The sequence below is a fragment of the Ictidomys tridecemlineatus genome, chromosome 6 (genome assembly GCF_052094955.1).
Source record: "Ictidomys tridecemlineatus isolate mIctTri1 chromosome 6, mIctTri1.hap1, whole genome shotgun sequence".
NCBI classification, from domain to species: domain Eukaryota; kingdom Metazoa; phylum Chordata; class Mammalia; order Rodentia; family Sciuridae; genus Ictidomys; species Ictidomys tridecemlineatus.
In genome coordinates this window covers 16,245,234-16,259,117 of record NC_135482.1, presented here as the reverse complement: position 1 = coordinate 16,259,117, position 13,884 = coordinate 16,245,234, and the positions used below count along the sequence as shown (strand labels likewise).

Below are 13,884 nucleotides of genomic sequence, written 5' to 3'. Positions count from 1 at the left end.
GCTGGCTTTGAACTCACGATCCTCCTGTCTCAGCCTCCTGAGCTGCTGGGATTACAGGCATGTGCCACCATGCCCAGTTTATTAAGGCTCTTTTAATAGAATATATAGCAAACATGTCATTTAAAAACTCTTTATCACTAAGCTGGACTTCACATCATAAAAAATCTATTCTGGCCAGCTAAAAAATGAGGATTATTTTGAAATGTCTCCCATTTTGTTACTCTCTCTGTTTAGAGAATTGAATGTTGTCTCATTGATTCAGGAGGCTGAGGCAGAAGGTTTGCAAGTTTGAGGTGAGCCTAAACAATTTAGTGAGATGCTGTCTCAAAAGAAAAAATAAAAAGGACAGGGGTTATTGCTCAGTTGTAAAGCACTCCTGGGTTCAGTCTTTAAAAAAAAAAAAAAAAGAGAGGCTGAGGATATAGCTCAGTTGGTAGAGTGCTTGCTTCACGTGAACAAGGCCCTGGGTCCAGTCCCCAGTACCACATGCACACACACACACACACACAAAAAAAAAAAAAAAAAAAAGAATGAAACATTCTTTCTTATTGAGAGATTTTTTTTTGTTCCTGATTTTACATTTTAAAAAGTGTAAAAGCCCCAATATGCTATTGAATGCTTTTCCATTGAGTCTGACCCCCTTATAGATACATTAATTGAAACATTATTAACCTTCTAAGAATTAATTAAATAGATAACAGTTCTAAAGAGTGTTGGACTAATTTTTTTTTAGATGGAGAATTTCTGAGAGGGGATTGTCAAGGAAATAGACATTTACTTTAAATTTTTAGATCTTCCCAAAAGGAGATAGTAAGTTTAAAAATCTGAAATTCTAAATGCTTAAAAGCCAGAACTTGAGTGTCAACATGTTGCCATAAGTGGAATAATCCATATCTTTCCTCATGTGACAAGCCACAATAAAAATGAAAGCATACTAACTTATCTTTAGGTGATTTGTATAAGGTATATGAAAGAAGGAACAAAGCTTGTCGACGAACAGAGCAAATGCCCATTTATTGGGGAACAGCTCTGCATATTTATAGAGCCAGGGGTGGTTTGACAGTTGGCATGGGGTGCTTTTTGATTGGAGGGTAAGGATCAGGTGAGCCAGCAGGGCTAGTCTGATTGGTGGATAGGATCAGGTAAGCCAGCAGGGCTCTGACTGGTGGGTAGGGATCATGTGAGCCAGCAGGGCTCACCATTGGACGGCTCTTCTTGGGGGATGGGGAAGTTAGTCTTTGGAGCCAGGGCAACTCCCTACAGTATACATGAAACATAAATAAATTTTGTGTTTAGCTTAGGTCTTATCCCTAAGAAATCTCATGTGTATGCTGATATTCCAGAACCTAAAAAAACCCCTGAGATCTGAAATGCTTCCTTTTTTTTTTTTAAGATGGATACAATATCTTTATTTTATTTTATTTATTTTTATGTGGTGCTGAGGATTGAACAAGTGCCTCACATGCGTGAAACAAGCACTCTACCGCTGAGCTATAACCCTAGCCCCCCCCCCAAATGCTTCTTGTACCAAGAATTTTGGATGAGGGATACCCATCCAAAATCCAAGTATATGATCACTTGTATCACATACAAGTGATACCCAACTTGTATATCATTTACTATATATATTACTTATATTTGAATTTCTCTAATATTACTCTTGATGTCCCTCTTTTTCACAATGAATTTTTCCAATATTGACAAGAATAAATTCTGGTTAATAATTTGTTAGTATTATGCTTAATGAAATTTCTGGCTGCAGTTGACTGTTATATATAAGGACATACCCATATAAGGGCCGATTAGCTGCCTGATTTTTCCTAAAAGAAGTAAAGAGCATAGTGAGGCATGGTGACACACATCTGTAATCCTGGCAGCTCAGGAGACTGAGGCAGGAAGATCACAAGTTCAAAGCCAGCCTCAGCAACTTACTGAGGCCCTGTCTCAAAAAATAAAAAAAGGGCTGGGGAAGTAGTTCAGTGATTGAGTGCCCCTAAGTTCAATCACTGGTACAAAAAAAGAAAGAAAATAAGTGAAATAACATAAAATTTAGAGCCAGGAACTTGGTTTTGACTCACTAGCTCCAGCACTCAGCAATACGAACTAGGGCAGGTCACTTATTTAACCTCTTTTGAGACTCAGCTTCCTCATCTATGATACATTGGCAGCCCTGGCCCACAGGGAGATTGTGAGGGTTTAAGGATAATGTATAAAAGTTGAAAGTAATAAATGTTAAGATTTAACTTCTTAGAATATGTAATCTAATTATTTAGCATTTATTCAGTGTCCTGGATATAATTTTTTAAAATTCACTATACTATGTGTTGATCTCTCCTTTTCTATCAGACTTGCTTGCCTGTCTCTAAGAGTGTTGTTCTTTATTTTTGGTACTGGGGATTGAACTCAGGGGCATTCAACCACTGAGCCACATGCCCAACCCTGTTTTTTTTTTTCTTAATATTTTTTAGTTGTGGATGGACACAATAACTTTGTTTATTTTTATGTGGTGCTGGGTATTGAACCCAGTGCCTCACGCATGCTAGGCAAGTGCTCTAACACTGAGCCACAACCCCAGCCTCCCAGCCCTATTTTGTATTTTATTTAGAGACAGGTTCTCACCCAGTTGCTTTTAGTGCCTCGCTTTTTGCTGAGGCTGGCTTTGAACTTGTGATCCTCCTGCCTCTAACATCTGGAGCCACTGGGATTACAGGAGTGTGCCTGGCTCTAAGGGTATTGTTCTTGGGAAGACTATTATTAAACAGTAAACCTGAGATTCTGCTCCAAATTAAGTTTGCATGGAGGTAGGATAATTGTTACTTTGTTTTTATAAAATGGTTGGTAATTTTTTTTCTACATACATTTTATGTGCAGAATACCCTTACTGGAAAAATACTTATTCTCTGAATAATAATGGGCTTATTAGTTTCTTCTGTATTAGAAGGTTTATTGCTTAGAGTGAGAGAAATAAATGTGAATTGAAACTTTAAGAGTTTTTTTGTTCAGTGAAGATTAAATAATTTAAAAATTTAAATAATAAATTAATTGTTGCTTGTTTTTTTTTTTTCTTTTGTATATATTACATTTTAGGTAGGAAATGCAGATGTACCTGACTACAGTTTACTTAAGAAACAAGATCTTGTTCCAGGCACTGGATACAGGTTTAGGGTTGCTGCAATCAATGGTTGTGGAATAGGCCCTTTCAGCAAAATCAGTGAATTTAAAACTTGTATTCCTGGTTTTCCTGGAGCCCCTTCAGCAGTCAGAATTTCAAAGGTAAGATGTCAAGTCAAGACTTGGTTGGTGATATTATTTGAAACTTCTTATATTAAGTAAACTCTTTAGAAATTTTTGCTAGGATCTAATGAAATCAGAGATATCTAAAAGAGGTGGATTAAAAGTTTAAAAAATATTCTTTGCTAATCACTCATGGTATTTTAATTACCAAAATCTCAAGCAGAATTATAAACATCCAAATCATAGAGAAGCAGGGAAATCTGCTTTGTTCATATTGTTATGTATCCCAAAGTTCATGCTGGAGAATTTTAATAGAACATATGAAATTGGATTGTATTTATTGTAAGTCATTCTCTTCCTTAGGGAAGAAAAGATCTGCATTAGAGAAAAATCCTCTTTTTAGGGTGTAACAGGCAGATATTTAAAGCTTGTTAAAGCTTGTTATGTTTGTTAAAAGTGGGCATGAATTAAACATTGTAGATCCCACTAAGGTAGCTTTTCAAAAGTCAGCAATATGAGATCTAACATCTAATGCAATTACTTTAGCAAAAAGAAGCATTTTGTGTTCTAAAGATAGACTTAACATAATAAATACTAAAAGAGAAAACTTGAGAACCTTTATCTGCTCCCCCCACTCTTTTTTAGAATGTTGAAGGTATCCACCTTTCCTGGGAGCCTCCAACTTCACCTTCTGGAAATATTTTGGAATATTCAGCCTACTTGGCTATCCGCACAGCACAGATACAAGATAATCCAAGCCAGCTTGTGTTCATGAGGATTTATTGTGGTCTTAAAACATCATGTATAGTAACTGCTGGGCAACTTGCAAATGCACATATTGATTATACATCCAGGCCTGCCATTGTGTTCAGGATATCAGCAAAGAATGAAAAGGGATATGGACCAGCTACACAAGTTCGATGGCTTCAAGGTAACAATAAAAAAGCATCTTTAAATTGAATTTTTTTCTTTTTTTTTTAACTGAAGCTGTTGTGATGATAATTATTTATTAGTAACTGGTTATGAAGATTTGTCATTTAAAAGACTGTATTTCTAGCAGTTATGAATTTGAGTTTGTAAGTTGTTCTTAAAATGTATTTGCTCAATTCTAGATCCAAATAAAAATAGAAAAGAAGCAAAGACTCTCTGAAAATTAGTATATGGATTCTTCCTTACACATATAGCTCTTTTACAAAGAAAAATAATAAAATTAAGATAAAAGTTAGAAGGCTTTAATACCCCAATACCTTTTTTAAAGGCTATGTAACTCAGTCATCCTAGAATTATTGAGATAATTCTAGTAACTGACTGGTGTACACTTCACTGTCTTACTAAGTGTTCGCTGCATTGTTAAATGACCTATCACTGAATACTTCCTCTAACTTTATTATCTATGAGCGGTGATCCTCCAACAGCTATCTTCTATGGATAATATTTGTGATACTAATGTTAGTAGTCATTTGATTCTTTTAATCATAGTTAGCACAGAGCTTAAAAAATTTTAAAGAGAGAGAAAGGGAAGTTCAGAAACTGCTTTTGAATTTCTATTTTTCAAAATCATGGTAAGATTAAAAAAAAATAATGGGTATTCTTGATTCATACCAGGCCAATGTATTAAATGTACATTTGGTTAAAGCACTTAATTTACCTGGCCCTTAATTTCCTCACTTACAGATGAGAGAATTAAAAGAGTTTGCCTTCAAGGCCCCTTTCAGCACTAAAATTTTGTATTTTCATCAGATGTAGAGTATGTCCCTGAACATTGAACATGTTCATGTGTCTTAATGGTTTTACCTTTGCTTTTTCTGAAATTAAAAGCTTCATAATTTAAAATTCAAAAATAAAGTGTATGTCCTCCTACTGCAGAAGAAAGAAGCACCTTAATGGGACACAAGTTTTGAAATAGTGTTTTAAACATTTGTAAGATTTTTGTAAATGCTCTAGATGTTTTATTTTTGCATCATTTTTACCTCAAAATTGTATAAACTTTTTTACAATGAAAATATAAGCATTAGACAGCTAACTCAGGTTCTTTACAACCTTAAAGATGCAGATGAACATTATGAACACTCTGCTACAGGTAACTTGTTTTAAATATTTTAGGAATTTCATGGTTCCACTGCCTATTCAAATCTGGAATGAATATATACAGAGCAATAATTGCAGAAAAGATATTTCTCACTAAGAGCTACAATAACTGTAAGGGCACTGGTCTATCTTTTTAATACCACATAACCTTATGCCAGTTTAGGTTGACTGAGTAGCAATGTCCTCACACTTTGTGTATAATATCCCCAGCAAAGATGGATTTAATTGTGCAGAATTGATATATATGCGTGTTCCAGTTACTAATTTAAAGTGTATAGAATATTTTAATATATAATTTTTGTAAAGAACTGGGATTTTTATACTACAGTATTTGTAATTAATGTGTCTCACTAAGTTTCTTTTGAAGAAAATATGCAAATTGTTAGACACATAATGAGTGGTTTCTGAACTCTAAAGATAAAATAAATGCACTACTATAGTGTTGTTAGAATACCTTTATTTTGTGGCTATATGAATCCTGATTCTTTAAATGTGTACTTTATAATGTTTACAAGGAGCTTCTCTGGTTTGTTGTCCCAGCAGTTTCCTTGGCGAGAGCTTCATTCTGCATTTGTTTAATTCATATGCTTTGCTTTTGGCATATATTTGCTTTTTGCACTAGTAGAATTTTAACTTACCTCATTATTATGTTTGTAATCATTGTATAGCTTCCATAACATGTCTGATATAGGCTAAAGAAATACTTAACCAAAGTTAAAATGAAAATAAATGGTAAGCAATTTTGCACATACTAAGTGCTAGGATTTGTTGTGTATGTGTGTGTGCTTAGTTATAAAAATAATAAGAATGGAAAGTTTAATAGTAAGTATATGTCTTAAACCTAATTATTTTAATTATCTATTTGCTTTATTAGAAAAACTTTGGCTTTTAACCCATTATTATTTGCATTAACAATTTCCATCTTGAACTGCTTCTCTCAATGACAAGGAATAAGTTGATTTAAAGCAAATAGTAGAATATTTGCTTTAAGTGTACATGTTAATATCAACTTGGTATTTAATTTTCTTTACTTTGCTGAAATGCCTCTATTGTGTTAGACCAGGAGGTGAATACGAACCTGTGGTTCTAACATATGACTTACTTCTTAGAAGGAAAGGCAGCCTTTTCATACCAAGGGATTTGTTAAAATAATGAATCTTTTTATTTTGAGAATTAGCCCAGTTTTGTTTGTTTTTTTAATTTGACATTAGTATACTGAGCACCAATCAAGTTTATCTTTCTGATAAGGGATTGGTGACTGAAAGATGCCATTAGAAAATCTCTAATGGCTTTTAATATTAACAGTTAATAAGAGATAGCTGTATGTTCATGAAAAGAATAAATTGGGCAAATAATGAGAGGAGTACATTTAGCTTCTTGTGATTTGCACATTTTTCTAAGTGAAGATCCCTTTGTATAACAGTGGCTGTATCATGCAGATATTTTTCTTTCTTTGCTTTTTTTTTTTTTTAAACCTTCAGTGCTGGGGATGGAACCTAGGGCCTCACACATGCCAGGCAAGCACTCTGTCACTGAGCCACATCCCCATCCCTGGCAGATATGTTTTCATAAGATGAAATTACTTTCTTTACGCTTCCCAGTTGGGTAAACAACTCAGATGTAATGAGCTTTTGTGTCATAGACCTCTTTCTGTACTCTGCAACTTTGGTTCCCATAAGTATCAATATTTTTGATGTTGCATGCTCTTACAATTATATTTTCTAAAATATTGTATTGACTTTAGTTTAGTAAACTATTTTGGCAATTTAACCAGAAATAGGGTATATATAAACTCAATTTTATCTGCATTAAAAAATTGAAATAATCTAATTGCATGTATTATGTACCTTGCCCCATAACTCAGTTGCACAAATATAATTATCTATGGGAGAGTGAAATTGTTGATTCATTATTTCAAAGTCTTATAGATTAGAAAAGATTCGTTCTGATTAGAGATATGGTCTATAGCTAAAGATACTTTTATTTTAAAAAATAACAGCACTTATGAATACCATTTGTATCATTGGATATGAAGAGATTATTAGTATTTAATAACAATATTAGTATTGAAGTCTTCAGATCACAAATGAAGTAGTTGCAAAGTAGACCTGGTCTTTGACCACTTAAGGTGTAACTGTTGTATTTAAAACTGATTTAGGCAGTTTTATGTATCATGTACCAATGGTATGTAAAATAAAGCACCTTTTCTACTATAAACACTTACAAATGTTATTTATTTTTAAATACATGAAAGAAAAACGAGTGTTGGCAGAGTAGATCTATAGAAATGTTTATGTCATGCATTTGACTTAATATAGTAGGCAGTCTCTAAATTAAGATGGACTGTGTCTAAACGTTTGTTTTCAAGTTAGTGAATTGTGGTTGGGAGTCATTTTTTAATAGAAACAAAATCTATTTGATCCTAATTGTAGCTTAACTAATAGGCTTGGAAGTTAAAAAAAAGTTAATTGTTGCAAAAAATAGCCTAACCTTGTTTTACCTGTTTACTCTTTTTTTTTTTTTTTTTGCTTTTCACACTTTTTAGTTCACAGCAGCAGGCTTCTGACCTGCTACCCTCCTGAGATGGTTCTGGCAAAGGTCGGGAATAATCTCCCATTTCCAAATCTAGTGATCTCTTTCTTCCTACTTAATCTTGTCATCTGAGCACTCCTTGGCACTTCCATTTTCCACAGCTATGACACCACATTCTGTCTTTTATGCACCTCCTCCTGTCTTCGTCCACGTTTCCTTGGCCATCTGTCTGCATGCCTTGCCAGCCTGAGGAAGCCTTCAACACACTCTACCTCCTGGTAGATTTAACTGCTTTTTTTTGTGCTTCGCTGTCCTTTGTCGTAGCAGTTTAAAAACTGTGCCTTTATTATCATTGTCTCCCTCCCTCTGCTAGATGGTAGGTCTTTGTTTTTTTCATACATTTACTTATACATGGACACAATATCTTTATTTTATTTATTTTTAATGTGATGCTGAGGATCAGACTCAGTGCCTCACACGTGCTAGGCAAACACTCTGCCACTGAGGTACAACCCCAGCCCTAGATGATAGGTTTTTAAGGCAGGGACTAGGTGTTTCTATCTCTTTCCTTTGGCCACTTAGCTGGTACTAAATATTTTAATGAATGAGTAAAGAAAATTGTTACCTTTATGCCTCTCCATATTCTCACTTCCCACTCTCAAGTCAGGGTCAAAATGGGAAAGAAACTTTGAAAGGAAAGAAATTTAGCAGGTAAGTCTCTAAAGGAAATTCAGACTTTTCAGCCTTGTCTTACCTATCCTACTCTTAGATTCCCAAGAGAAATTCTGGGATAAATAAAGAATTTAATAGAGATCTTAAGAGGAGGTCTTCCATCTGAAGAGACCTTAACATTTAATGAGACTATAGACATTGGTGGATTTTTATTTTTCATACTGTATGATCAAAATGAGTTTAAAAAATCTGTCAAAAGTCAAAAGTTAGTGTCTTTTCTGGCACTAGACAAAACTACCTATTTAAGCCCAGGGACCTGGCGGAGGATACATACACACAAGGTCTGCTTCAGATTTTGTTATCTCAAGTCAGGTCCCTGTTGTCATCTTAAGCTTATAGGTCAAAAGGATGTTATTCTCAGGAAAACAAGATTACATTGGCTTTCCTCCCTTCCAAGCCTCCCAGTTACCATTGAGAGCATCTATGCCTATATACATATATATTTTAAATTAATTAATTTATTTTAATTAGGTATATATGGCAGCAGAATGCATTTTGATTCATTTTACACAATTACAGCACAACTTTTCATTTCTCTGGTTGTACATGATGTAGCATTGCACCATATGTGTACACATGTCAGATAGGGCACTAATCTCCAGGATATATAAAGAACTCAGAAAACTTAACACCAAAAAAACAACAACCCAATCAATAAATGGGCTAAGGAGCTGAACAGACACTTCTCAGAAGAAGATATAGTTTCGATGAACAAATATGGGAAAAAATGTTCAGCATCTCTAGTAATTAGAGAAATGCAAATCATATCACGCCAGTCAGAATAGCAGTTATCAAGAATATAGACAACAATAAATATTGGCAAGGATGTGGGGGAAAGGCACACACATACATTATTGGTGGGACTGCAAATTGGTGCAACCAATCTGGAAAGTAGTATGGAGATTCCTTGGAAAACTTGGAATGGAATCACCATTTGACCCAGTTATCCCTCTCCTTGGTCTATACCCAAAGGACTTAAAATCAGCATACTGTAGTAATGCAGCCACATCAATGCTTATAGCAGCTCAGTTCACAATATGCCTATATATTTTTGTACTCCAGAGCAAGCCTTATTTTAATCATGCCTGGAAAAACATAAACTATAACATTCTGGGAGTGAAACAATAAATTCTATAGACTGAACAAAGAAAAGGCTATAGAAAGCTTAGGATGCAACTTTCTTGTTCAAATAGATTCCCATTTCTTCTCAGTGTCAATTTTCTTCTATCCTGCCCTCTATAGAACTAAATTAAGACAATGTCCTCTTATGGGCCTATTAATCTCAGCAAGGATCATCTGAAACTGAGCATGAGATTATTTTATTTTATATAAGATAAATTGAGTAAGGGGCTGCTACTTAAAGGTTGTCAAATTCAAAATCTGCTACTTCTGCTAGTGCCTCAAATCAAATATAGGAATGTGAAGCCCATGTTCTTGGATAGAGAGAAGGCTAGGGAGTCATAGGTATGAGGCTAGAAGGGCTTAACAGGAGTATTCCTTATATGCTGAGTTTACTTTGCTGATTCAATAGTCCTTTAAAAAGTTTCTGGAGGACTGGGGATATAACTCAGTTGGTAGAGTACTTGCCTTGCATGCATAAGGCCCTGGGTTCAATCCCCAACACCACCAAAACAAAACAAAAGTGTTTCTGGAGATGTTAGGTGTTTACATATAACCTCCTAAGATAAAAGTACAGAATGTAGGAATTGGTAGCATACTGATATGGAAGCTAAAACAGAAGTGGACCCACTCTCTTATGTTCTTACCAACTAGAGACAAGAAGTGAAAGGCTGTATTATTCCTAAGCATGAGGAAGTCAAGGATTGGGGTTGTGGCTCAGTGGTAGAGTGCTTGCCTAGCACATGTGAGGCCCTGGGTTCTATTCTCAGCACCACATAAAAAGATAAATAAATAAAATATTGTGTCCCTTTATAGCTTATATATATACATACACACACATATATATATAAAATTGAGGAAGGCACAAGAAGAGTCTTTGTATTTGAGTACATACAGGTTCAAAATAAAAGGTAGCAGCAACTACCTTTCATTTCGGAGCAGCAACTCTGTCCATTAGGAAATTGTGGTCCAACAAATGTCCATCTCCAACCAAGAGAATTACCCATTCGTCCTTTATTTGAGGAAACAGAGTAGAATCTAAGAATTTAAGCATTTTCTCTTAGTTTCTCTTTTATAGTAGGAAGAGGACAAGAAGCTGCAGGTATAATACTATCCAGTAAAACAAAGACATCAGGTTAGAGTGTCTGAGCAGTTCTGAAGATCTAGCTGCTTCAGCCAAATCCATTCTACTACCACTTGTAGTTTGGCACCCCCCGATGGCATTATCCATTCCAGCTTCAATATGATTCTAGGTCTTTTGGCTGCAGAGGAGGTTTTTTTTTTTTTTTTCTTTTAAAGTAGCTATATCTATGCCTGAAACTTTCTGGTGATTGGCAGCCCTGTGTTCGACCCAGCTAGGGAGGGTAGGCCTGGAGAATGCACTTTCTACTTCCCTACTTAGGCTGGCCACTTTCTGCGGGACTTAGTCTCTCCCTCATACCAACTCCTTAAACCAAGATTATGTTTGCTTGCCCTACTTGGGTATGGGGGATGGATTAAATGTTTCAAGATCTATTTACTTTTTTAGAATTTCTGAATTAAATACCAGTTTGTAGCTAAATAAGGAGAAATTTTCTCCCTTAAATAAGGAGAAATCATATCTTAACTATCTTATAGGTCTGCAAAATGGCACCAACAGTGATGATCTTGGCACAGAAACAATTGCAAAACTATTGGCTTTTTTTTTTTTTTTTTTTTGTGGTGGTGCTGGGGATTGAACCCAGGGCCTTATGCATGCGAGGCAAGCACTCTACCAGCTGAACTATGTCCCCAGCCCATTTATGTGACCAGCATTTATGTGACCAGCAAGGAATCTGTTTTTAATGCTTCTGGAGGAACAGTCAATAGCTGCCATATGCATTCCATATTGTTGTAATACTTACCACATGCATGCATTATTATGAGAATGTGCCAGAGGAAATTTGTGCTTTTGAGAGTCCAGAGAAGGCAATTTATTTTGGCATTTGCATCACCTATCATTTCATTATCTGCTTTATTTTACATAATGATATAATAAATATGATTAATTATACCAAGTGAACAAAGGTCAGTTAGCCAGAGACACGCCAGTGATTGAGGCAACTTGGAACAGCAACACTGCAGTACTGTGATCTCATTGGATTTTGAACTTGTGGGAATCTAGTTAAGTTCTGTAAATAAAAATCTATCCTGTTTCTTTTTTCATATTATCAATTACTTTTCTATAATTGTTATTGGTTGGTTGCATAGCAAAGCAAGGACTGAAGTATCAGATATTTCATCTTTGCTGATGAAAGTATGTATTGAATGATCTTGTAACTTTTTTCCTTAAAAAATATTGTGAAATAACACTAAAGTATTCAACTGTGTATGTATGGTTTAAAGATAAAAATGATCACACATGTATCAACTTCCAGCTTAAGAACGTACACATTCTCAGCTACCTACTCATTTGTCCTCCCTCCATTCGCACCACATGAGGTAAATGTTCTTCTGTTATTTTTGGTTGATAATTCTCATGTTTTTATTTGTGGCTCTATCATCTATGTATGTATTCCTAATAAAATGTTGTTTAGATTTACCTGTTTTTGAACTTGTATGTAAATGGATTCATGCTGTATGTATTCTTCTGTGACTTTTCTAGCATTTTTTGAGACTTCCATCCATGTTTATTGCATGTAACTATTTCATGTTTTCACTGCTGTATAGCCACAATGACTATTTCACAATTTATCTGCTCTTCTATTTCTGGAGATTTGGACTTTTTACTATTGTAGACAATGCTGCTGTGAACATTCTGCCCGATTACAATGTAAGTTCTGTGTCGCCTGGGGTCATGTCTGTTTTGTTCTGTACTGTTTTCTCAGTGTCTGGAACAATGCCTGGTACAGGCACATGCTTAATAAATATTTGAAGAATGAATAACTTCTTGTACCTGTCTCCTGTGCACATGTGCAAGAATTGCTTTCGGATGGTTTTTTCAAAGGGTGGTCCAGGGACCCCTAGGGTCCCTGAGACCCTTTCAGAGGGCCTCTGAGGACAAAGCTACTTTCATGTAATATTAATAATTAATAATTAATAATAATAATTAATAATTAATTTGTCCTTTTCATTTTCATTTCTCACCAAGTTATCAAAAATTTTCCAGATGTTTGATAAAATCACTGCTTTGATAGCTGATCAAGTATATATTTGTTTATTTTGTGTTTTAAAAGGTCTTCATTTAAACTTCTTATGTGGCAAATATTAATAGATAGAACCCATATGAACAACAGCTTTTTGAGTTCCTTGATAATTTTTTTGTTTTTGTTTTTTTGGGTCGGGGGATTCAACTCAAGGGCACTCGACCACTGAGCCACATCCCCAACCCTATTTTGTATTTTATGTAGAACTGGGGTCTCACTAAGTTGTGTAGTGCCTCACTTTGTGCTGAGGCTGGCTTTGAACTTGAGATCCTCCTGCCTCAGCCACCCAACCTTCTGGGATTATAGGCAAGTGCCACTGCACCTGGCTCCTTGATGATTTTTTTAAAGATGCTTAAGACCAAACATTGGAGAACTGCTGCTCTAACAGAGTCAGCTTTACTTGGTCATGCTGAGTGGCTTTCTAAAGTATTTGTACTAGTTTTCACTCCCATGGCAATGGTTCAGGTTTCCCAGGGCTTCACAGCTCAGCAAACACATGGTCTTGATTGTCTTTAGTGTTTGCTAATTGGATGGCTACATGGTATCCTACTGTGGGTTTACTTTGCATTTCCCTAATCACTAATGAAATTGACTTTTCATATTTAGGTCCTCTTCTGTGAAACACTTATTCCTGTTTTTTGCCCCTTTTTCTGTTAGGTTGTGGCTCTCCCCCACCCCACATAGATTCATGATTTTATATATTTTGGATCCCAGTTTCTTGTCAGTTAAATGTGTTACACATATTTTCTCCCAATTCACATGTTTTCTTTCATGGTTGCATTGAATATATTGATCAACTTGGAGAAAATTTACATTTTTTCAATGTGTCTTCCCAGTCAGAAACAGTTGTGTATCTCTCCATTTATTAGGTCTTCTTTAATGTCTCTCAATAAACAACAATGTTCTCCATAAAGGCCTTTATGTCTTGTCTTAGATTTCTTTATAGGAGTTTATTTTTTATGTACTATGGTATATTGGATTTTAAAATTATACTTCCTATTCTGATTGTTGCAGA

At 35.1% G+C, this 13,884-nt stretch overlaps 1 protein-coding gene across 1 annotated transcript in view; it reads left to right on the top strand.

Moving 5' to 3' along the window:
• The window catches only part of Hcfc2 (host cell factor C2), a 42,169-nt gene extending 29,560 nt beyond the window's left edge, over positions 1-12,609 (top strand). Inside the window, exons 14-16 of the mRNA XM_078052920.1 lie at positions 3,088-3,273; positions 3,880-4,165; positions 11,323-12,609. Of these exons, the coding sequence (XP_077909046.1) occupies positions 3,088-3,273; positions 3,880-4,165; positions 11,323-11,423 (573 nt within the window). The 3' untranslated portion in view covers positions 11,424-12,609. The remainder of the gene's footprint in view (positions 1-3,087; positions 3,274-3,879; positions 4,166-11,322) is intronic.
• Positions 12,610-13,884: the final 1,275 nt, after the last annotated feature.